Below are 22,747 nucleotides of genomic sequence, written 5' to 3'. Positions count from 1 at the left end.
TACTTACAGACTTCTGGGGATGAGAGAATATCTCTTATTAGTATAATGAAAATATCACCTGAGGTATTACATGAACATATTTATTGAGCACCAAGTGTTAAATGCTAACATTGAGCTCAGAGCTCTGCATGCACTGTTTCATTTCATTCTGAATGCAACTCCATGGCATGTTTACTATTATTGTCCTCATATTAAAGATGAGGAAATTGAGGCTTAGCGAGGTTAAATAACTTGCCCAGTCATAGAGCTAGTAAATAACAGATCTCAAATTAAGACCCCCATGAATACTGTGGAACCCTGGTGGTGCAGTGCTTAAAAGCTGAATTGCTAGCCAAAATACTGGCAGTTCAAATCCACCAGCTATATATAATTTTTTTTTTTTTTTTTTAATATAGCTACTCCTTGGAAACCCTTTGGGTAAGTTCTACTCTGTCCTTTAGGGTCGCTATGACTTAGAATCGACTCGACAGCAATAGCTGTGTTTTTTGGGGCGGGGCGGGGGGGGTATGGATACTGCTATCTATCACCCTGATGGAACTGGTCTCTGATTAACACTAACATACAGTGTTGTTTTTGTTAGGTCCCATCGAGTCAGCTCTGACTCATACCGACCCTATGTATGACAGAACAAAACACTGCCCAGTCCTGTGCCATCCTCACAATTGTTGCTATGCTTTAGCCCATTGTCGCAGCCACTGTGTCAATCCATCTCCTTGAGGGTCTTCCTCTTTTTTGCTGACCCTCTACTTTACCAAGCATGATGTCCTTCTCCAGGGCTGATTCCTCCCGATAACATATCCAAACTATGTGAGATGCAGTCTCACCATCTATGCTTCTAAGAAGCATTCAGGTTGTATTTCTTCCAAGACAGATTTATTCCTTCTTTTGGCAGTCCATGGTATATTCCGTATTCTTTGGCAATACCACAATTCAAAGGCATCAATTCTTTTTCGGTCTTCCTTGTTCATTGTCCAGCTCTCACATGTATATGAGGTGATTGAAAACACCATGGCTTGGGTCAGGCAAACAGTCCTAAAGATGACATCTTTGCTTTTCAACACTTGAAAGAGGTCTTTTGCAGCAGATTTGCCCAATGCAATGCGTCTTTTGATTTCTTGACTGTTGCTTCCATGGGTGTTGACTGTGGATCCAAGTAAAATGAAATCCTTGACAACCTCAATCTTTCTCCATTGATCATAATGTGATTTATTGGTTCAGTTGTGAGATTTTTTTTTTTTTATGTTGAGGTGTAATCCATACTGAAGGCTGTGGTCTTTGAACTTCAACAGCAAGTGCTTCAAGTCCTCTTCACTTTCAGCATGCAAAGTTGTGCCATATGCTTAATGCAGGTTTTAATGAGTCTTCTTCCAATTCTGATGCCCAATTCTTCTTCATATAGTCCAGCTTCTCAGATTATTAAATTGAATAATTACAGATTGAATAGGTATGATGAAAGGATACAACCCTGATGCACACCTTTCCTGACTTTAAACCATGTAGTATTCCCTATTCTGTTCAAACGACTGCCTCTTAATCCATGTACAGATTCCTCATGAACACAATTAGTGTTCTGGAATTCTTATTCTCTGCAATGTATCGATAATCCGTTATGATCCTCACAGTCGAATGCTTTAGCATAGTCAATAAAACACAGGTTAACATCTTTCTGTTATTCTCTGCTTTCAGCCAGGATCCATCTGACATTAGTAATGATATCCCTGGTTCCACATCCTCTTCTAAATCTGGCTTGAATTTCTGGCAGTTCCCTATTGATATATTGCTGTAGGTGTTTTTAAATCATCTTTGGCAAAATTTTGCTTGCAGGTAGGACATTAATGATATTGTTCGATAATTTCCACATTCGGTTGGATCACCTTTGTTGGGACTAGGCATAAATACAGATCTCTTCCAGTCAGTCGGCCAGGTATCTAATCTTCCAAATTTCTTGGTATAGATGATTGATCACTTCTAATGCTGCATCTGTTTGTCGAAAGATCTTAATTGGTATTCCATCAATTCCTGCAGCCTTGTTTTTTTGACAATCCCTTTAGTGCAGCGTGCACTTCTTCCTTCAGTACCATTGGTTCCTGATCACATGCTACCTCCTGAAATGGTTGAACGTTGACCAATTATTTCTGGTTTAGTGACTCTGTGTATTCTTTCCATCTTTGTTTGATGTTTCCTGCATCATTTACTATTTTACCCATAGACTCCTTCAGTATTTCAACTGGAGGCTTGAATTTTTCTTCAGTTCGTTCAGCTTGAGAAACTCCGAGTATGCTCTTCCCTTTTGGTTTCCTATCTCCAGGTCTTTGCACATGTCATCATAATACTTTGTCTTCTCGATCCACACTTTGAAATCTTCTGTTCAACTCTTTTACTTTATCATTTTCTTTTTTTTAGCTACTTGATGTTCAAAAGGAAGTTTCAGAGTCTCTTCTGACATGCATTTTGGTCTTTTCTTTCTCTCCTGTCTTTTTAATGGCCTCTTGCTTTCTTCTTGTACGATGTCCTTGATGTCCACAACTTGTTGGGTCTTTGGTCATTAGTGTTCAACATGTCAAATCTATTCTTGAGGTGGTCTCTGAATTCAGGTGGGATATTCTCAAAGTCGTACTTTGGCTCTCATGGACTTGTTCTAATTTTCTTCAGTTTCAACTTGAACTTGCACATGAGTAATTGATGGTCTGATCTACAGTTGGCCCCTGGCCTTGTTCTGACTGATTATATTGGGCTTTTATCTTCTCTTTCCACAGATGTAGTTGATTTGATTCTTGTGTATTCCATCTGGTGAGGTCCACATGTATAGTTGCCGTTCATGTTGGTGAAAAAGGTATTTGCAATAAAAAAGACGTTGGTCTTGAAAATTCAATCATGTAATCTCCGTCATTGTTTCTATCACCAAGGCCATATTTTCTAACTACTGATCCTTCTTTGTTTCCAACGTTTCATTCCAATTACCGGTAATTATCAGTGCATCCTTATTGCGTGTTTGATCAATTGTTCAAATTTACACACCAACCTCTAAGGCTAAAGATGAAATATTTTGAAAATTTTATGCAATACAATATACAAATATGTATGTGCAATAATGTAATTATGATAAGTTAAATTGCTTTTATATGTCCTATTGTCTTTTTTTTATTGTCTTAGGCTGGGCTCTCTAGAGAAACAAAATAACTAAACCCCCAAAAAGTATAAATATACAGACAGATTTATATCAAGGAAATGGCTCACATGCTGGTAGAGGTTGGAACATCCCAAGTCCGTGGATCAAGATAGAGGCTCCTCATGGTTCACGTGCTGCAGGGGCTGGTGAACCCAAGATTGGCAGGTCAGAGAGCAGGGCTCTTGTTCACAGGCTGTGAAAATCGAGGTATCCCAAGATTGACAGGCAAGATTGCAAAGCTTCTCCTGATTCACGTAGCTCCAGGGGCTGGCGCCCCCAAGATCAGCAGGTCAGAAAGCAGGGCTCTTGTTCACAGGCTGTGAAGATCAATGAATCCCAAGATCGGCAGATAAGCTGCTAGCTCAAGTCTCAAGAGCTGGAGGTCTGATGAACAGGAGGCAACCGCAGGATCCAGAGCAGGTAAAAGCCAGAACATTTAGTTGTATTTAGCTGCAGGCCACATGCCCAAGGAAACTCCCTTTCAATTGATTGGCTACTCACAGCAGATTCCATCATAGGGGTGATCACGTATAAACACTGAGAATCATGGCCCAGCCAAGTTGACACACAGTCTTAACCATCACACGTATCTTCTGTAGGAAGGAGCTCTGCTGGTGCAGTGGTTAAGCACTCAGGTGCTAGCCGAAAGGGTAGTGGTTCAAACTCACCAGCCGCTCTGTGGTAGAAAGATGTGGCAGTCTGTTTTCATAAAGATTTACAGCCCTGGAAACCCTATGGGGTGTTCTACTCTATCCTACAGGGTTGCTATTTGTTGGAATCAACTCAATGGTAATAGTTTTTTTGGTATCTTTGGGCCATTTGTCTTTCCTTGCCCCACCCCCGGCCCCCGCTGACCCTCCTCACTCAGGTTAAATCTATAAGTATAGGACCTGAAAAGTCACATTAGATATGTCACACTTGAAAAAAATTAACTATTTGTTGAGTACCTTATATGTCCCAGACATCCTCTTTTTTCAAGAAGTTCACATCCGATATGAGAATACAGAAACTTAAACCTCAATTATAATTTTGTGAGGTAAGTGCTATGCCATTGCTAAGTACAATGAATGGTGGGAGCCAACAGAAGGGGCACAGATTTTGGTGCTTAGAAAACAGAAGTTTCACATATGCTTCAAGGTTACAAGTTATTCTGTTTAATAGAGAAAGGTGTGTGAGTGCGAGGGGTTATACAATCTTTATTTTTTTAATGTTATGCATCAGTACATGATATTTTTCCAAATACTTTCAAGGGCATTTTCCTAGAATCAGGTAAATGAGAGCAAGCAAGTGACCTACTTACAGCAAAAATTGCTTCAGGTTATAAAGGATGGGAAGTGGAGTACATCCTAGAAACCACAGCATCTGGTCTTGTTTTAAGCCTCATTCATCAATCTGCTTTTACAGGAATTGAGAATTAACATTTCAACCACTGTTTCTTCTATTTTGGCTGATGAATCCATATCTTTGTTATTTTTACCCAATTCTTCCTACCTCCTCCCTCATTAAAAAACAAACATATGGATGGGCATTTATGAAGATCCCATAAGAATCCTATAGAGATCATTCTTTCATCATTGCCTTAAAACTTTTGCTATTGTGGCTACAGTTAGTGTTAGAAATCTTTCCAAGCAATTCTCTGTTTTTGATCAACTCTGACTTCCCACAGATAGTATCACTTGAACAGTATATTTTCAGTATTGTGTTAAAAGTAAAAACAATATTGTAGATTTTAAATGAATACCTAAATTCTAAAAGAATTTTTTTTATATAGCTTTTTAAAAAAATATGCAGTAGACAGGAAAAAAAGGGTTATGTAGAAATGTAAGACTGGTTAGTACTATCCTGATAGCATGAGAAAATTACATATACACTCAATTTTACATTTACTCATTTTTACTTTTGTGCAACGTTTATAAACATTAAAGCATGGAAAGGAGATTTACAACATGTTCTTTAAACTTTGCTGTTGGCTCTTCCTTTTAGCTTCCTGTGCTTCTTATGGAATAGAGCTGTCAAATCATCTTCCATTTCTTCTGATCTATTGAAATTTTAATTTTGCCATTATTGTTGCCTTGATTCCATCTTATTCTTTCAACTGGAGCATCAAGCACTTAATCTTGGTTTTTCTCAGTCCTCTCATGGCTTCAGGTACAGCTTCATATTCTTGCTTTACTTTTCCACTCATTTTATTTACCTTGTCAACTATAATAAATTAAGATTACTTTTTCCAATGAAATATTTTAAAAAGAACCAAGGTTATCATGGCATATTACTACTATATAATTTTATCTGTTTGTTGAAGTTCTGCTCTTGCTGAATCATCAAGTGAATCATTTCTAGTGAGCAATGAACAGGGTCAGGTTTATCATATTTACTTCTCCAAAAATTTCAGATTTTTTTTTCTTCCAAAGGGATTTTATTCTAAATCATGAGGGTTCTCTGTTTGTTATCTGATGTATCATCCATATCCCAGCTGGCTTAAGGGTTCGGATGACCAGATACGCCATTTGTGCTGGGACGATAGAGATTTTTTCAAAAATACTTCTAAAGCTATTACCAGGGTATTTTCTTGAAGTGTGGTTCAAAACTACCGATAACAGAATTATCTCAGACGCTTACGCAAATTTCAGACTCCTGGGCCCAATCCTAGAACAATTGAATGGTAGCTTCTAAGGCTGGGACTCATGAGCCTGAATTTTACCAAGTTGTCCAAGTGAATTCTACCCACAGAGAAATTTGAAAGCCCGTGACCATACCCTTTGCTGTGGAGTGGATTCCAACTCATACAACCCTACAGGGAAGGTTGGAACTGCCCCACAGGGTTTCCAAGGAGTGGTTAGTGGATTCGAACTGCCAATCTTTTAGTCAGCAGACGAACGCCTAACCACAGCGCCACCAGGGCTTGACCCCGCTCCATCCCCCGCCATGGCTGCCAAGAAAACTAACTATACCTCCATCCAACTAACAATCAATGCCTTAAAACCCAAAACAAACAAACCCATTGCCCTTGAGTTGTTTCCGACTCAGCACCTCACAGGACAGAGTAGAGCTGCCCCCATGGGATTTTCAAGGACCTGCTAGTGGATTCGAACTGCTCACCTTTTGGTTAGCAGCCTAGCTCTTAACCACTGCGCCACCAGGGGTCCACGATTACCCTAGCGGACCACAAAAGTCTAAAGTTTTTTTCTCCTTTGGCAGTATTTGTATATTCAGGAGGCTGGCTTTCCGGTTTGCTTCCTTGGGACCTCTGGTGTCACGCCTCTCATTCTGGTAAGGGGTACCGGTTAAAGGAAAAGGAGAGTCATTGAAATGCAAAACCTGTTAGCAGATCCCCTACCATGTCCATACTACAAGGCTCCCCAGTCATTTATCGGCAGGATTTTCAGGCGCCACCCCCCAGGTGTTTGTGAGCGCAGAAATGGGGGAGGAGAGTGAGCTCGCCACAGAAATTGAAAGGCAGATGGTGAGAGATTGGGAGAGGGGCTGGGGAGAGGTTTGGCTATGCGCGCCTGCGCTTTGGCTAAAGCACAGACAGCAGAGTGAGATTTTGCTGGGGGAAAAGAGATGGCAAGATAAAGATCAAGGTGGAGTCGGAACAATTTCTTTCCGGGGGACAAACGTACGCTCAGAGCATTTTCTTGTACTCTGAAGAAGGCTCCCCGATTTGTCAGGACAGCACCCACAGCCCGCGATCGGAGCGGGGACTTTATGTGATAAATGACGTCCTCAATGCGGTTTCTGAGACTCTGGAGCTAAACTCAGAACTTCGGCAAATGAAGCTGGCAGACACATGTGGTTACCCAACAGCCTCAGCCAAGCAAGTAGCAGGTTAAGGTGCGCGAACCCTCCCCCTCTTCCCCACAGTTCTAAAACCGGAAACGCCCCCCACCGGTACGCCGGCGGCCGTCGACCGCGCATGCTCAGTGTGAGATCCGAGCCGAGGTCCCCCGCCGGAAGCGTTCTCTCCTAGTCGGCATTTCCTTCCTATGCAAGGTCCGCTGAGGGCTCCAGTTAGTGCTGTTGGTGGTGCTGCTGCTGTTTCTGCCTCTGGGTGAGTAGCGAGTTCCCGCGGGGCCTTGTGGGACGGTTTCAGAATCCCGCTGAACTCACTCAGGGACCGGCTCAAATCCGGGAAGCCGAGTCGGGAAGGTCACCTCGCTATCCTCTCACATCCCACCTCAGTGTCGCCACCCAGCGACCTGCAGCCCGTAGCGTGGAGCGGATTAACTTCCAAGGGCGTCCCGGGCCTCACCATGGCTTTCAGGCAGGCCTGGGCCGTTAGATCTCCGGCGGTACTGCCCCAGGTTTATGCCATTCCCCAGGGAATCTCTGTAGGCAGCCAGGTACCTGCGAGGCCTTGGAGTCGCTGTGGGCGACCTCAGATCCGGGGTCGTAGGCGAAGGCGGCGGAATGAAGTGGGCCTGATTGTCGCACAGGCGCTGCTACCACCTTGAGCAAAAGCGGAGGTGGTTCTTTCGGTTTGGGCACGCTTTCGCAGAGGATGGTGATGTTAATAATAACTTCACCAAAAGAAAAACTTCTTTGAGAAGATTGGCAGGCTTTCGTTGTCATAGACTTTATTCCTAGGGCCACGAGGTCTGCGAATCTGGAACTTTATGCTTGAGAAACTCTTTATAAAATACTGCAGTGAATTCGGAGAGAAACGCTACAGTTTTGAGTATTGTATTCTTGGCCTGTAACCTGTCGATAAGTTACTCACTGACGAGATAGTATGATTTGAAAGTTTTCCACCCTAATTGAAGAACTCTTTGAAAGTGAAACTGATATTGTTTATTTTATAAGCCAATTAACATGTGCCCGGGATATGTAGCTTCTAGTGAAGGCAAAATAATAATACCCTCAGTGTGCACCTATCCCAAGGGTGTGCTGTTTCTGTGCTTAGGGAAGACATCATGGGAGAAAACCAAACCCATTGTCGTCCAGTCGGATTCCTACTCATAACCAAAAAAAAAAAAAAAAAACCCAAACCCAGTGCCGTCGAGTCGATTCTGACTCATAGCGACCGTATAAGTGTAGAACTGCCCCACAGGGTTTCCAAGGCTAATCTTTACAGAAGCAGGGTGCCACATCTTAAAATGAAATTTAAATATTTTCATTACAGTGTTTTGCGGTGTTTCTTAGTTGTACATAGCACTATTTGTATGTGCACGTGTTTGTGTATTCATTTTCTTAATCCTGATGTTTATACAAGATTGAAATACATTCATTCCTGTGGTATGCTTATGCAGCTTTCGTTGTATATTCTGTAGTAATGGTATTGTTACTGTAAAGACTTTAACAGTGCAGATGTATCAATGCTGTGTGAATGATTGATGAGTTGTGAAAGTATATAAGGTTACAAGCTACAAAACAACTAGACGTTTCAGTTTCATTTTGGATTTTGAAGTCATTTTGAAAGATGGACTACTGTTTTAGAAGAGACTTTAGGTCTAGAATATTGTATTGCATTTAATAATTTCAAAACAGGAAAATGTAGGGTTAACAGGGTTTTGTGTCTAGACGTTTTTTATAGGATTAAAAATTGTGCCTATCTTGTTTGGGACGTACTGTTAACACACTTAATTATTCATGTAGTTCAGTAAACATCCAGTAGATGGCAGTTTTAGCACTACCGGCACCAACTTCAAATAATGAAAATATTTTATTAGAATATCACTAGTTTTCTCAGATTGCTAAATTAATAAAACCTTACTTTGCCTATTGGGTTTTTTTTTTTTTAAATAATAGTTTGTTGTGTTTTAGATGAAGGCTTACACAGCGAGTTAGGTTCCCCTTTAACTTTTTTATACAAGTGTTCCCTGCCGTTGGTTATAATTTTTACAATGTATCAGCATTCTCATTATTTCCATTCTGTTTCTTTGTTTGCATTGATCTAGTTTTCCCTCCCGTTCTGTCTTCTCATCTTTGCTGTTGGGTAAATGACCTTCTGGTCTCATATAGTTAATTGTTTAAGGAGCATTTAACTCATGGGTGATATTGTTTATTTTATAAGCCAATTATTTGACTGAAAGGTGATCTGCATAAATGGCTTCAGTCCCAAATTCAAAGGGTATCTTAGGGTGATAGCCTTGGGGTTTGCTCTAGTCTCTGTGGGTCCAGTAGGTCTGACCTCTTTAAGAATTTGAGTTTTGTTTTGAATTTCCTCCCATTCTACCCAGGTCCATGTATGGTGTCCCTGGTTAGAAGGGCTGGTAGTGGTAGCTGAGTACCATCTAGTTCTCCTGGGCTCAGGTTAGAAGAGGCTTTGGTTCATGTGGGCTGTTAGTCCTGTAGACTGGTTTCTTGTTTGAACCTTTGATTTCCTTCATTCTCTTTTGCGTCATATGAATAGAAACCAGTAGTCGTATTTTATATGGGTACTGACAAACTTTAAAGACTCCAGATGCTATTCACCAAACTTGGATGTAGAACATTATCATTGTGAACTATGTTAATGACAATTGACTGAGCTGTCCCCCAAGGCTATGATCCCAAGCCTTTTGACCCAGTAAACCAGTCCCTCAAGCTATTTGGATATGTTTAACAGAAGCCTCCTTAACTGTGCCCCCATGTGGTTTGTTATGTATGTGGATATATAGCTAGCACACACAGACTTGTATATACATATGCCTACAGCTACATCTGTACGTGTATATATGCTAAGGCATTTGACTGTGTGTATCATAACAAATTAAGGATAACATTGTAGAGAATGGGATAGATATGGATGCATATGTGTCTAGAAAGGCATATGCAAGTAAGTGCACACGCACATATAGGTGATGTTGTTCTGGTTCCGACTCATAGTAACCCTGTGCACAACAGAATGAAACACTGCCTGGTTCTGTGCCATCCTCACAATTGTTGCTATGCCTTAGCCCATTGTTGAAGCCACTGTGTCAGTTCATCTCATTGAGGGCCTTCCTCTTTTTCAGTGACCCTATACTTTACCAAACATGCTGTCCTTCTCCAGGGACTGATCCCTCCTGAAAACATGTCCCAAGTATGTGAGATGTAGTCTCGCCATTCTCACTTCTAAGAAGCATTCTGGCTGTACTTCTTCCAAGATAGATTTGTTCATTCTTCTGGCAGTCCATGGTATATTCAATATTCTTCACCAACACCACAATTCAAAGGTGTCAGATTCTTCTTTGGTCTTCCTTATTCCTTGTCCAGCTTTCACACGCACATGAGGTGATTAAGAACACCATGACTTGGTTCAGGCACACCTTAGTCCTCAAGGTGACGTCTTTGCTTTTCAACACTTTCAAAGAGGTCTTTTGCAGCAGATTTGCCCGATGCAATGTGTCTTTTGATTTCTTGACTGTTGCTTCCATGGGTGTTGATTGTGGATCCAAGTAAAATGAAATCCTTGACAACCTCAGTCTTTTCTCTGTTTATCATGATGTTGCTTAACGGTCCAGTTGTGAGGGTTTTTGTTTTCTTTATGTTGAGGTGTAATCCATACTGAAGGCTGTGGTCTTTGACCTTCATCAGCAAGTGCTTCAAGTCCTCTTCACTTTCAGCAAGCAAGGATATGTCATTTGCATAATACGGATTGTTAGTGAGTCTTCCTGCAGTCCTGATGCCCTGTTCTTCTTCATATAGTCCAACTTCTCAGATTATTTGCTCAGCATACAGATTGAATAGGTATGGCGAAAGGATACAACCCTGATGCACGCCTTTCCTGACTTTAAACCATGCAGTATCCCCTGGTTTTTTTCGAGTGACCGCTTCTTGATCCATGCACAGATTCCTCATGAGCACAATTAAGTGTTCCGGAATTCCCATTCTCTGCACTGTTATCCATAATTTTTTATGATCCACAGTCGAATGCCTTAGCATATATACATGTGTAGGTGTAGCTATAACAAAGTTGTATGTTACAGAATTTACCCAAGTTGTCACATTTTCTCATGTACTTTGTAATGTCTTTATTTACTTCGGTCAGGTTATGATGGTGTTGGGTTATTTTCATCTAGAAAATGACACCACATTCCAACTGCATTTTCAGATTTGCTCTTTTGGAGTAAAAGACTACTCAGCTTTTCACTTTCTAAGAGAAATAACCATTTTTAGGACTTCTTGCTGATGGAAGAAAGTACATTTTGATTTTTTAAATGAGGAAGAGAATTTAGATAGGTGGCTTCTCCCCTTTATCTCAGTTTTTATAGTTATGCAATAATAATTCTACTGGGTGTTCCATGAATAGAGGAGTTGTAACTTAGCCATTTCTGTATATCTAGTAAACGGTAGGTGTTAACACAGATGTTCAAAAATGCTTTATTGAATGAATTAAATCATTTCATGTGCCTGTGCCAAAGTTTCTTCATCTGAAATGAAAGCTTTTAATTATTTAGTTAAGTTTAAGTGAAATTATGTTTGTGAAGTGAATGGCTTCTAGTATACGGAGAAGTGTGGAACCCTTGACTTTTTTTTTGGAAATCCTTGAAAAGCCTGGCAGCTACTCTGTTGGAGTGATTGAGTGGGAGGTTTCTTGCAGTTGGAATTTATCTGTTCAACAGATAATTATTGAATAGTCTTTGTTTTCTGTGACAGTTACAAAGATGGATAAAATATAAATCATATTGGTAAGGATTTAAACTCTAGTTGATTAGAATAGATGTTATCACATTAATTCAGTGATAAAAAAGCAACGTTTCTTAATAGGACTAAATGAATAAATAACAGAACATCGATATGATTTGGAAGGCTTGGTTGAGCAAGTAAAGTTGGTTTTTGAAGTTTGGGTTGAATTTGACTAATCCTAAGTGAATGGGCTCAAGCATAACAACGATTGTAAGGATGGCACAGGACGGGCAGTGTTTTGTTCTGTTGTGCACAGGGTCGATATGGGTCGGAGCCGACTCGACGGCATCTAACAACAACAACAACAACAGATGAATGGGGCGAAATGGCTCATTCAGGATACCAGACAAATGTGACATTTTCAGATGCCAGTGAGTACAGCTATTGAGAGTTCCTGTTGGGAAGTGCTGGGAGATAAAATGATTGAAAATGGCTCTTTGGGGCTAGATTAGGATAGTCTTGAATGCTTGGGAATTTATTCTGAAATAAAAGGGAAATTTTTGGGTCTATGATTAGGGAGGAGTATAGCTCTTGGTTTTTGGGTTGGCTTTCTTCAGTTGGGTTAGTGTTACAGTCATTATTTTTCTAGATTCTCCAAAATAATTATTTAAAAGCTGCTTTAAAGTATAAATATCTTAAGATATTGATTGTGTTTTAAAAACAGAATTATTCTCTTCTTAAATTCTGTGAGCTCTTAGGGAAGTTCATTAAAAATTCTAACATATAAACCTCAGTTTTGAATTTGCCCCTTCAGGTATTCCAAGGAATGCTTTAAATGTGTTTGTTTAATTACATTTAAAAATACATTTCTTATTAAAATGAAACATGTTTTTAAGGTAGGTAACCTTGGTGGCATGGTGGTTAAGTGCTATGGCTGCTAACCAAAAGGTAGGCACTTTGAATCCACCAGGTGCTCTTGGAAACTCTATGGTGCAGTTCTACTCTGTCCTGTAGGGTCGCTATGAGTCGGAATCAAACTCAACAGCAGTGGGTTTGGTTTGGTTTGGAATGTTGAATAAGTCAAAATTGACTCGATGACAATGGGTAATGTTGAATTTGACTACAAGTCAGGTTTTCTTAGTTTAATTTACTTACCAGTCTTCTGGTTTTAATGAAAACAGTCATAAATTAGTGACATTTCTGCTTGTTTTTTAAGGTGAGCAACCAAGATGGTACATGCTGAAGCCTTTTCTCGTCCCTTGAGTCGGAATGAAGTTGTTGGTTTAATTTTCCGTTTGACAATATTTGGTGCAGTAACATACTTTACTATCAAATGGATGGTAGATGCAATTGATCCAACCAGAAAGCAAAAAGTAGAAGCTCAAAAACAGGTATGATTGGAATGTTTGAAGGTTGTTCTTTTGTGACTAGCAAATGTTTTTCCACAAAACTAGGAATGTAGTAGAATTATAAATTGAGATGTTTGTAAGACCCATGTTAAAGTGTCTGCATATCACGTTTGATTTTATTGCTCTTAAAAAAGTAGTAGTTTATCATGTTGTTTTTGACTATATAAGCGTCTTATCAGAAAAAGAAAGTGATGTAAGAATGAAAATAGTATTTTGTTTTGAATATCCTCATTAGAATATATTTGTTAGCTTATAAATGAAGGAATCTAGGTACAGTTTTTCAACACAGTAAACAAAGAAGGCATTTCTACAGTAATTGTGTACATTTTACTCTATAACACTTCACATGTGGCTAATGCTGAAAAGCTGTCAGTCTTAGATAAGACTTGTTAACTAAACTGAAATCTGATTATATTATTACTAAAAATGCTGTTAAGTATTAATATAAGTTGTAGTTTTTTATTTTTTCATCCACTGGCTCTTATGATAATTTCCTCAGTAGGATGATATATTTGTTTTGGTCTGTACTTGCCCTGTAGTGAATTACTAGTACTGTATTTTTACACAAATGAGGAATACCTTCTGTGTTCATTTGCCATTCATGCCCTGTTCCTGCAAGGTATTTTCATGAGCACACTCTGGTAAATTTTTTTCCGCCAACATGTTAAAAAAAAAAATTGGCATACCAGCGTTTACGAAAATACTTGCAAGGAGAGGGCTTGATGACAAACAGATATAGAAGGCACATATTATTTGCATAAAAATAATGATGTATAACCTTTCTAGCCATGGTCTTCTAACTCCACAAAAATGATTGGTTGGGGCTATGCAAATAAGGTGATTGTGACCCACCAAGGGAATTGGACAGCCTGCTAATAATGCAAATAAGGATTATGGAACCCTTGGCGGCGGGGTGGAGGGGGGTTGTGGGACCATGCAAAAAAGGTATATGGAAACTTTGGTGGGGATTGGTCAATTTTGCCATCCCGCTAGGTTTAAAAAGAGCCAATCCCAGGCAGCAAGAAGGAGGGACTTCACTACTATCAAGGAGAAGAGCCAGGAGCAGAATGCATCCTTTGAACCCAAGGTCCCTGCACTGAGAACCTCCTAGACCCAGGAAACAGAGCTGTAACACCGCGGAAGGTGCAAAATGGTGAGAAGCAGCAGCAGAGAAACAGCAGCAGCAGAACCAGGAGACCAACACGAGAGAGTGCAGTGGGCTTCCTGGCCCATGGAGTGAGGCAGCCACAATGGCTGTGCCAACCCATGGAGTGAGAGAGCCTACCTGCCTTCAGACAGGAGGCTTCCTGGCAGAGCAGGGTACCTCTGGGCACTTGTTCGCAACACTAAATAGCTTTATAACACTTGCCCGAGCAAGGCGGGGGCCAGCCTGAGGGGTCAGGAGAGGCCCACCTGAAGGGCATGGCTGAGAAGAAGCTGCCCTGATTGAAGAACTGTGTTCTGAGTCGTTCCTGTTACTTCCGAGTTCTGTTTGATCCTGAATTGTAACGTGCTGCTCCCTTAATGGTGGAGCCCTGGTGGTGAAGTGATTAAACTTTCAACTGCTAACTAAAAGGTTGGTGGTTCAGATACTCCTTGGAAACCCTATGGGGCAGTGCTGCTTTGTCCTGTAGGGTCACTGTGAATCAGAATTGACTCAAAGGCAATGGGTTTGGGTTATTTTTTTGGTACTCCTTAATAAACCTCATAATCGTATGTTCTGTGAGCTCTGTGTGGCCATTGCAATGAGTTATTGAACCCCAGCAGAGAAGTAGAGAGTACTGTGGGAGAGATGGCTGGTTGTCAGAATTTGTAAAAAGGTTGGAAAGAGAAGGTATACCTGACCTCCACCTCATAGGTATCAGCTTTGGGCTGATGTTAATCTTGATTTTCTCTCCTTCCCCTGAAGTTAGGTGGGGAGGTCTGATGCCTCCATGCCGTTTCTATGCTACTCAAAAAATAAGTCTTTAAGTAGTCTTTCAGAATGTTCTTGCTATTTGAGCAAGGTGTTTATATTCATGAATTTTGGATTTCTCTTTGAGCTATGATTCTTGATTCATTCAGTAAGCATTTATTGAGCTCCTAGCAAATGGTTGGTGCCAAGGATAAAGGATGAACAAATTTTGTTCTTCTAAAAGGTATGGGCTAGTGTGGAAAATAAATGGCTGCTGTACAGTGTTATGCACAGCTCTTAAATCAGTAAAAAATGAAAGCCATGGTCTCATAAATACTGCAGTAAGTAGATAATCTGCAAATTCATTCAGACAGTTGAGTGTATAGTCCCTGAATTTGATTATTAGTTGACTCAAAGCCTAGATTGTGTCGTCATATTGATCATAACTCTCAGGAATAACTCTAATATCAGTCGTAACTCTCATTCTTAACTCTCCAGGAAGTCTGACCAGTGTAGTGTTTTTCTTTTTAAATTAATTTGATTAATCAGTTGGTCAACCTAAGTGTTTACATCGGTCAAAGCTACTTAACAGATAGCTTCTTTCCTCACCTGCATTATGAAAGTGAGTTTCAAGTTAAGACCAAGATGTTGATAAGTCGTTACCATTTTCAGCATCTTTAAAAGCAGGGGTTTGGCTTTTGTGGAAATACCACAGGTGGATGGCTTCAACAAGCGGAAGTTCATTCCCTGACAGTCCAGATTCTGGGTGTCAGCTCCAGGGCTTCAACAAGCAGAAGTTCACTCTCTGACAGTCCAGATGCTGGGTGTCAGCTCCAGGGCTTCAACAAGCAGAAGTTCATTCCCTGACAATCCAGATTCCGGGTGTCAGCCCCAGGGCTTCAACAAGCAGAAGTTCATTCCTTGTCAGTCCAGATTCCGGGTGTCAGCTCCAGGGCTTCAACAAGCAGAAGTTCACTCTCTGACAGTCCACATTCCGGTGTCAGCTCCATGGGTTCAACAAGCAGAAGTTCATTCTCTGCCAGTCCAGATTCCGGGTGTCAGCTCCATGGGTTCAACAAGCAGAAGTTCACTCTCTGACAGTCTAGATTCCGGGTGTCAGCTCCAGGGCTTCAACAAGCAGAAGTTCATTCCCTGACAGTCCAGATTCCGGCTATCAGCTCCAGGGCTTCAACAAGCAGAAGTTCATTCCCTGACAGTCCAGATTCCTGGTGTCAGCTCCAGGGCTTCAACAAGCAGAAGTTCACTCTCTGACGGTCCAGATTCCGGGTGTCAGCTCCAGGGCTTCAACAAGCAGAAGTTCATTCCCTGACAGTCCAGATTCCGGGTGTCAGCTCCAGGGCTTCAACAAGCAGAAGTTCATTCCCTGACAGTCCAGATTCCGGGTGTCAGCTCCAGGGCTTCAACAAGCAGAAGTTCATTCCCTGACAGTCCAGATTCCGGGTGTCAGCTCCAGGGCTTCAACAAGCAGAAGTTCACTCTCTGACGGTCCAGATTCCGGGTGTCAGCTCCAGGGCTTCAACAAGCAGAAGTTCACTCTCTGACAGTCCAGATTCAGGCTGTCAGCTCCAGGGGAAGGCTCTCTCTCTGTGGGCTCTGGAGGAAGGTCCTTGTTACCAGTCTTCCTCAGTGCAGGAACTTAAGGTCCAAAGGACACGCTCTGCTCCTGGCACTGCTCTCTTGGTGGTATGAAGTCCCTATGGCTCTGCTTGCTTCTCTCGTTTATATCTCAAAAGAGATTGATTTAAGATAGAACCTAATCTTGTAGATTGAGTCCTGCCTCATTAACATAGCTGCCGCCAACCCCACCTCATTAACATCATAGAGGTAGGATTTACAACACGGAGGAAAATCACATCAGGTGATAAAATGGTGGACAATAACACAGTACTGGGAATCATGAACTAGCCAAGTTAACAGATATTATTGGGGACACAATTTAATCCATAACAGCTTTTAAACAAAGAGAATTTTTCAGTTTTTCTCCCCTTGGCTTCTAGGAGCTCCCAGAACACACATATAAAAAGCTAAATATAATATTAAGTAATATATAAATGAATTGTCGTCATTAAGCCTTTATTGAAAACTACATGTGGAATAGTGTTGTAAACATCAAGCATGTAAAATAGAAGATAACACATCTTCCCTCATGCTCATGGTAGAGAAAAAAGACTTGCCCTTGATAATATAAATTACAATACCAAGTAGCGTATGCCAGTTGTCTAACGAATAGTGTAGATAGTTACTATGACATTTAGAGAAAGGAACAGTCACCAGTGATTGAGGCAGTTGAGGATGGCTTTATGAAAGACCTTGACGGCTAGGTTAGGAAATGACAGTTTTAGGTAGAAAGAAAATCATAAGCATGGTGAGGGTAGGGATAACAAGACCTGTTAAAGGAACAGTAAATAGACTGGTTGGGTTGGAGTGGAGGACTTATGTAACTAACTAGTTAGTAGGACCGGGAGGGAGAGGTAAGGGATTAAATATCTGATTAAAAAAACTCTGAGTATAAAGTCAGGGAACAGAGCTCTAGTTTTCCTTTTCTTAGTTTTTTAAATTCATTGATGGGCGGACAGGCTGATAAGAAACGCCACAGTGTTTCAGCAGTCCATTGTCAACTCAGAAGGAGACATGCTCTTTGCTTCTAGTATTGTCCCACTCCAGTAACTTACATGTGTTTAAAACGTCTAGAATGAAAAGATTGTCATGGGATTTGCTTGACCAGGACTGTAGCTTCTCTGTTAACCTTCCTCTTTTCCTTCCTACCTCCCTAGCCAACTATCGAAATGCAGTTGACCAGTTAAAGACTTCTGTATTGGCCATGGTAAACTTTTAAACATTTTTGAGAAGGTAGATTATATGCAAAACAGTGTTTTAAGGATAATTTATCTTAAAGTGGTATATAGGTGGAATTGGAGTCAGAACAGAAGACTAGAAGTAAGATTAGTTGGATATAGATTGCAGCAGCCTGGCAAAGACCTAGAAAAAGGAGTGGAGTTGGTGAAATAGACTCAGGAAAAAAAAAAAAAAGTGAGGAAGGACCCTGCGATGATGTGGAAAGAAAAGAGAAAAAGACATCTTGCTTTTCTTTGTAATACCAATATGTTATGTTTGCAAGAATGTGAAACAATAAGAATGTCTGTACTGTTGGTGGGAATATAAATTAATACAACCATTTTGAAAGAGTTTGGCATTATCTTGTAAAGCTGAAAATGTGCATACCCACTAACGCACTGCCGTCAAGTCGATTCCTACTCATAGCGACCCTATACGACAGAGTAGAACTGCCCCATAGAGTTTCCAAGGAGCGCCTGGCGGATTTGAACTGCTGACCTCTTGGTTAGCAGCCATAGCACTTAACCACTATGTGAAAATGTGCATAGGGAGGGAATAATCAGAATTTGTGGGACTTGGTGAAGGCAGTAAGTATAATCTGAAAGTGCCCCAGAGGATGATTTGGTTATACTCTTCCTCACTTTCTTACCCACTAGTTGGAGAATCACTTGTATAAAGTCGTCAAAGCCAAAGGAGGAGAAGGTTGCAAAAGAGAACTGGTCGTAAATGTTGTGTTATAGAATGGCCAAAGAGAAACAGAGGCCATGAAGAATGTAATCTGAAAAAGTGATCAGTCAGTTTAGTGGCCAGAAAATCATTAAGCTTGGAGAGAGCAGTTTCCATTCAATGGGAGCAGCAATTTGAGAAAAAGCAACATGGTCATTTGAGAATTTGCTGGGGGGGAACATAAGGAATAACAAGGAAAAGGCTAGTGGAGGAAGATGGGGAGAAGAGAAGATATATATATAGTGGATGGAGGTAAGTCCCAGAAGAACCGGGAGGGGTTAGAATCAGTAGTTACAAGTTCTTTTCTGAATAACGTGAAGGGGAGAGGTTGTGACTAAGTGTGCATGGATATGAAGGAGTTTGGGGGCCTGCTGAGGTAACTGTGATGACTGTTTAATGGGATTTAATTGTGGACTGTGGAGCCCCAGGGCATAGTTGAAGAAAGTGTAGATTTATTATGAACTCAAGTGCTACCTTTTTATTAACTTCTCAAGCATCACACAGCAGCTTGGTGGCAGATTAAGTGAATGGTGGCACTGAACCGGCATCGGGGATGGAGCTGACTGGCATAACAAGAAAAGACTTCTAAGGTTCTACAGAGGGCATGGTTAAAATAATGACTCTGTGTATTGCCAGATGGAAGATAATTTAATTGGAGAATAGAAAGGAATTGAGGAAATTGCACCTTGAAGGCAAGGATTAAGTGTGAATGTGGGAGAGGAGGAAGGTATGTCTGACTGATCAGAAAGGAAGAGCACTGTAAATTTAAGAGCTTAGAAATAGAACGTTCTGAGGATACTAGGTAATGGGTTTTGTTTTTTGTTTTTTTGGCAATCATTGGGGCCCATATGAGTTTAAAGGCAGTGCAGTTTTTAGATCAAAGGTAAAAGATGACATAGTTGCATTTAAACCTGGAAGTGCTCTTATACTGAATTAAACAGGATGTTTGTAAATAATAGCTAGCCTGAAGCCAGGAAAACTTGCAGCCTTGTGAAAGGTGTGATATTTAATTGGCAGCGTGTGGAGAGAGGAGGTGGATTCCACAGTGTTATATAGGGACAGTGATTTTCTGGGCGCATGCTGCTGCTGGGATCCCATTTGGTTGTAGTAGAAATTGAGAGGACTAAAAAGAGTTTTGATAAGTATATGTGTTATGAAAGGTGGGCTTATGTTAATTGGGATGTAGAAAATCAGAGAATCTCCAGGTGTCCTCTAAGAGCTTTCAAGTGTAGGATGAATAACTTACACTTGATCTATAATGGGCATTAAAAATACAGTATTTTGCTTAACATTAATTAGATTATAATTTTCTTGAGATTGTGATTTAGTAGTCTTTAAAGGTCAGGAAAGTTTCACTCCAGTTGAGTAAACAGAATTTTTCATACAAAGAAAGTTCACATATCCTGACCTTAGTTTAGCTCAATGTTTTTCTAATTTTAGTCCTATAGTTACATTTTAGTGTTGAAAGTTTTATTTCAGTTATTTGAAAGAAGTAATAGGTGTAATTTTTTTTAAGGATGATACACTGAACCTTTAAAAACATGAACTTTCAACTGCTAGTTATTTTTAAGAGCAACCATCACAGAATGACAATGACCATTTGGAAGAGCTAACATTTGTTAACATCAGGAAGCCGTTGTGAACTGCTTTACCAACCAAGTGGCTTTACTGAAGCTAGATCTTAACAGACTGAGAAGCTGAAGTAAATAAGGAAATTGAGATAAAGAAATCAGTAAAAAACAGGTAGTGTTGCCTGGGTAGCCAAGGGAATAGATGGAAGTAATGAGGAAGGAAAAGCAACAAGAGGGAAAATAAAGGAGAAGAAAAAAACTAAGCGCAGTATCGTGTTTATACACAAGCATAGTAGAAAAGCACTACAGTACAAAGTCACCTTACCCAAAAACTTTCAGGTTGCTGTTGTTGTTAGATGCCCTCGAGTTGATTTTTGACTCACAACTGACTATGAAACAGAGTAGAACTGCCCCAGAGGTTTTCTAGGCTGTAATCTTTACTGGGAAAACCCTGGTGGCATAGTGGTTAGGTGCTACGGCTGCTAACCGAAGGGTCTGCAGTTTGAATCCGCCAGGCACTCCTTAGAAACTCAATGGGGCAGTTCTGCTCTGTCCTGTAAGGTCGCTATGAGTCAGAATCGACGAGACGGCACTGGGTTTGGTTTTTTTTTTTTTTTAATCTTTACTGCATCAGATCGCCAGGTTTTTCTCCTGCAGAGCTGCTGGATGAGTTAGAACCACTAACTCTTCAGTTAGCAGCTGGGCACTTTAACACCAAACCACTGTGCCACCATGGTTTCCATGTGGTTCATATCACTTAAAATGTCACTAGGGTATGTCCCTATGATCAACACTTTTTTCCTAATCCCCTAACCAGTCTATAACTATAATGCTGTGTGATGCTAAGTTTCTTTTTACAGTAGTAATACCCCTGACACACACAGCAAGATCTTATATGATCAAAAAATGTGACAACAAATTATTAGGTAAACATGATCTGCCAGAGTACCCTCATTTCTAAAATGTTCACTTAATTGAAATTTGAATGTCATATATAGATTATTTGGCATGTATAATGTTTGGTATACTCAGTAAATTTTATCTTATCATCATTTTCGTTTAATTGAAACTTTGGTTGCATTGCTAGAGCTCATAGATTTAAGCTATGATTAGTATATGTAGGTATACTCCTAATTCAGAATGATTTTTACGGTCTCCGTTTGCCTAGCCCCAGGAGTTGACTTTAACTAATTTAGACATTAAAAGGTATAGCATCTCAGAACAATTTGAAATTATTGTGTATGAAAACTTACTGTATATCCTCAGCTAATTTGAAGAAAGTTGGGTGCTTGTTTTGGATACTCTGGTGAAAAAACTGCAGTTGTACATTTCTTGGTATCCGTAACTCATTAGTCTTTCATCTTGAGGTTTCACTGTACCTACCATGATATTTCTACTAGGAAAGATAAATCAGGCTGGATCCTAGAGTCTCACTGGAGCAGTGGGAGGCTTTGCACATAGCTCTTCAATCCTGTGCCCTGTATTCTCATTTCCCAAGCGCTGGCTTAAATTGCCCTGGTTTCTGTGGAGTGGGAGCCTCAAATCTTTTCTTTACCTGAGGGCTCATAGTGGGGAACGGTAAGATCAAGCGGCCTAGAATAGCCCTGGAAAATTCTTGTATGACTGTTCATTGCTCATCGGATTTCACAGGTACCTGTTTTAAAGTGCCAATATCTAAAAAGCAAACTAAAGGAATTTTTTTCCCCCCACTAGGCAGAAAAACTAATGAAGCAAATTGGTGTGAAAAATGTGAAGCTTTCAGAATATGAAATGAGTATTGCTGCTCATCTAGTAGACCCTCTTAACATGCATGTACGTATCTTAAAGATTCTTTTTATCTAGCATTTTGTGTCGAGGGTCCGTGTGACCTTGCCCCTGGTTCAGTGATTTACTAGGAGGAATCACAGCATGTACTCAAGGGTATGCTTTACTAAAGCGAAAGGATACAAAACAAAATCAGCAAAGGGAAGAGGAGCATGGAGTGTAGTCCAGAGGAATTCTGGCAGAAGTTTCCGAGAGTATTCTCCCAGTGGAGTCACACAGGAGGTACTTAATTCCTCCCACAATAAGTTGTGACAATGTTGTCTACCAGGGAACCTCATCAGAGACGCAGAGCCCAAGGTTTTTATTGGGGGTGTCGCGTAGGAACTCTCTACCTGGCATGTCCCAAAATTATAGACTCCTAGAAGGAAAACAAGTATTCAGCATAAACTGTATTGTTTACACAGTTTAGGCATAATGAGTTGTTCATATCAGAGAATGGTGGAAGCCCTCCCAAAATCTAACTTCCCAGACAACAGCCAAGGACCAGCCCTGCTGAAATTTGAAGTTGGGCACCTGTTTTGGATACTACTCTGTTTTCAAAAGCTGGCCTTTCTGAAGATAGCAGTCTCAGGCCTGCTGTGTTAACTCTTTCTGTACACATTAGTTTGGTAAAACGTGTTACATTTGCCTTTGTGGCGTATAAAATGTACTGCTTTAAGTCATGTGGCTGTTTGATTTATGGAGTTTAAATCTAGATTTCCATGATGTGGTACGGTAGACAGAGCACAGGATTCTGAATCCCAGTTTTTCTAGTTGTGACCTTGGCAGA

The 22,747-nt window shown here is 40.5% G+C and overlaps 1 protein-coding gene across 2 annotated transcripts in view; it reads left to right on the top strand.

Annotated features, from left to right (window-relative positions):
• The first annotated feature begins 6,871 nt into the window (after positions 1–6,871).
• Positions 6,872–22,747, top strand: part of ATAD1 (ATPase family AAA domain containing 1) — an 81,311-nt gene continuing 65,435 nt past the window's right edge. Inside the window, exons 1-4 of one of the 2 annotated variants that reach the window (XM_049856066.1) lie at positions 6,872–7,220; positions 12,015–12,129; positions 12,915–13,089; positions 21,868–21,966. In XM_049856066.1, coding sequence (XP_049712023.1) covers positions 12,928–13,089; positions 21,868–21,966 — 261 coding nt within the window. In that variant the 5' untranslated portion in view covers positions 6,872–7,220; positions 12,015–12,129; positions 12,915–12,927. The remainder of the gene's footprint in view (positions 7,221–12,014; positions 12,130–12,914; positions 13,090–21,867; positions 21,967–22,747) is intronic. The other variant, XM_049856065.1, reaches the window with a different exon arrangement.

The sequence above is a fragment of the Elephas maximus genome, chromosome 16, assembly GCF_024166365.1.
Source record: "Elephas maximus indicus isolate mEleMax1 chromosome 16, mEleMax1 primary haplotype, whole genome shotgun sequence".
Lineage (NCBI taxonomy): Eukaryota > Metazoa > Chordata > Mammalia > Proboscidea > Elephantidae > Elephas > Elephas maximus.
Note: the sequence above shows the minus strand (reverse complement) of the source record. Positions and strands in the feature narration are given on the sequence as shown.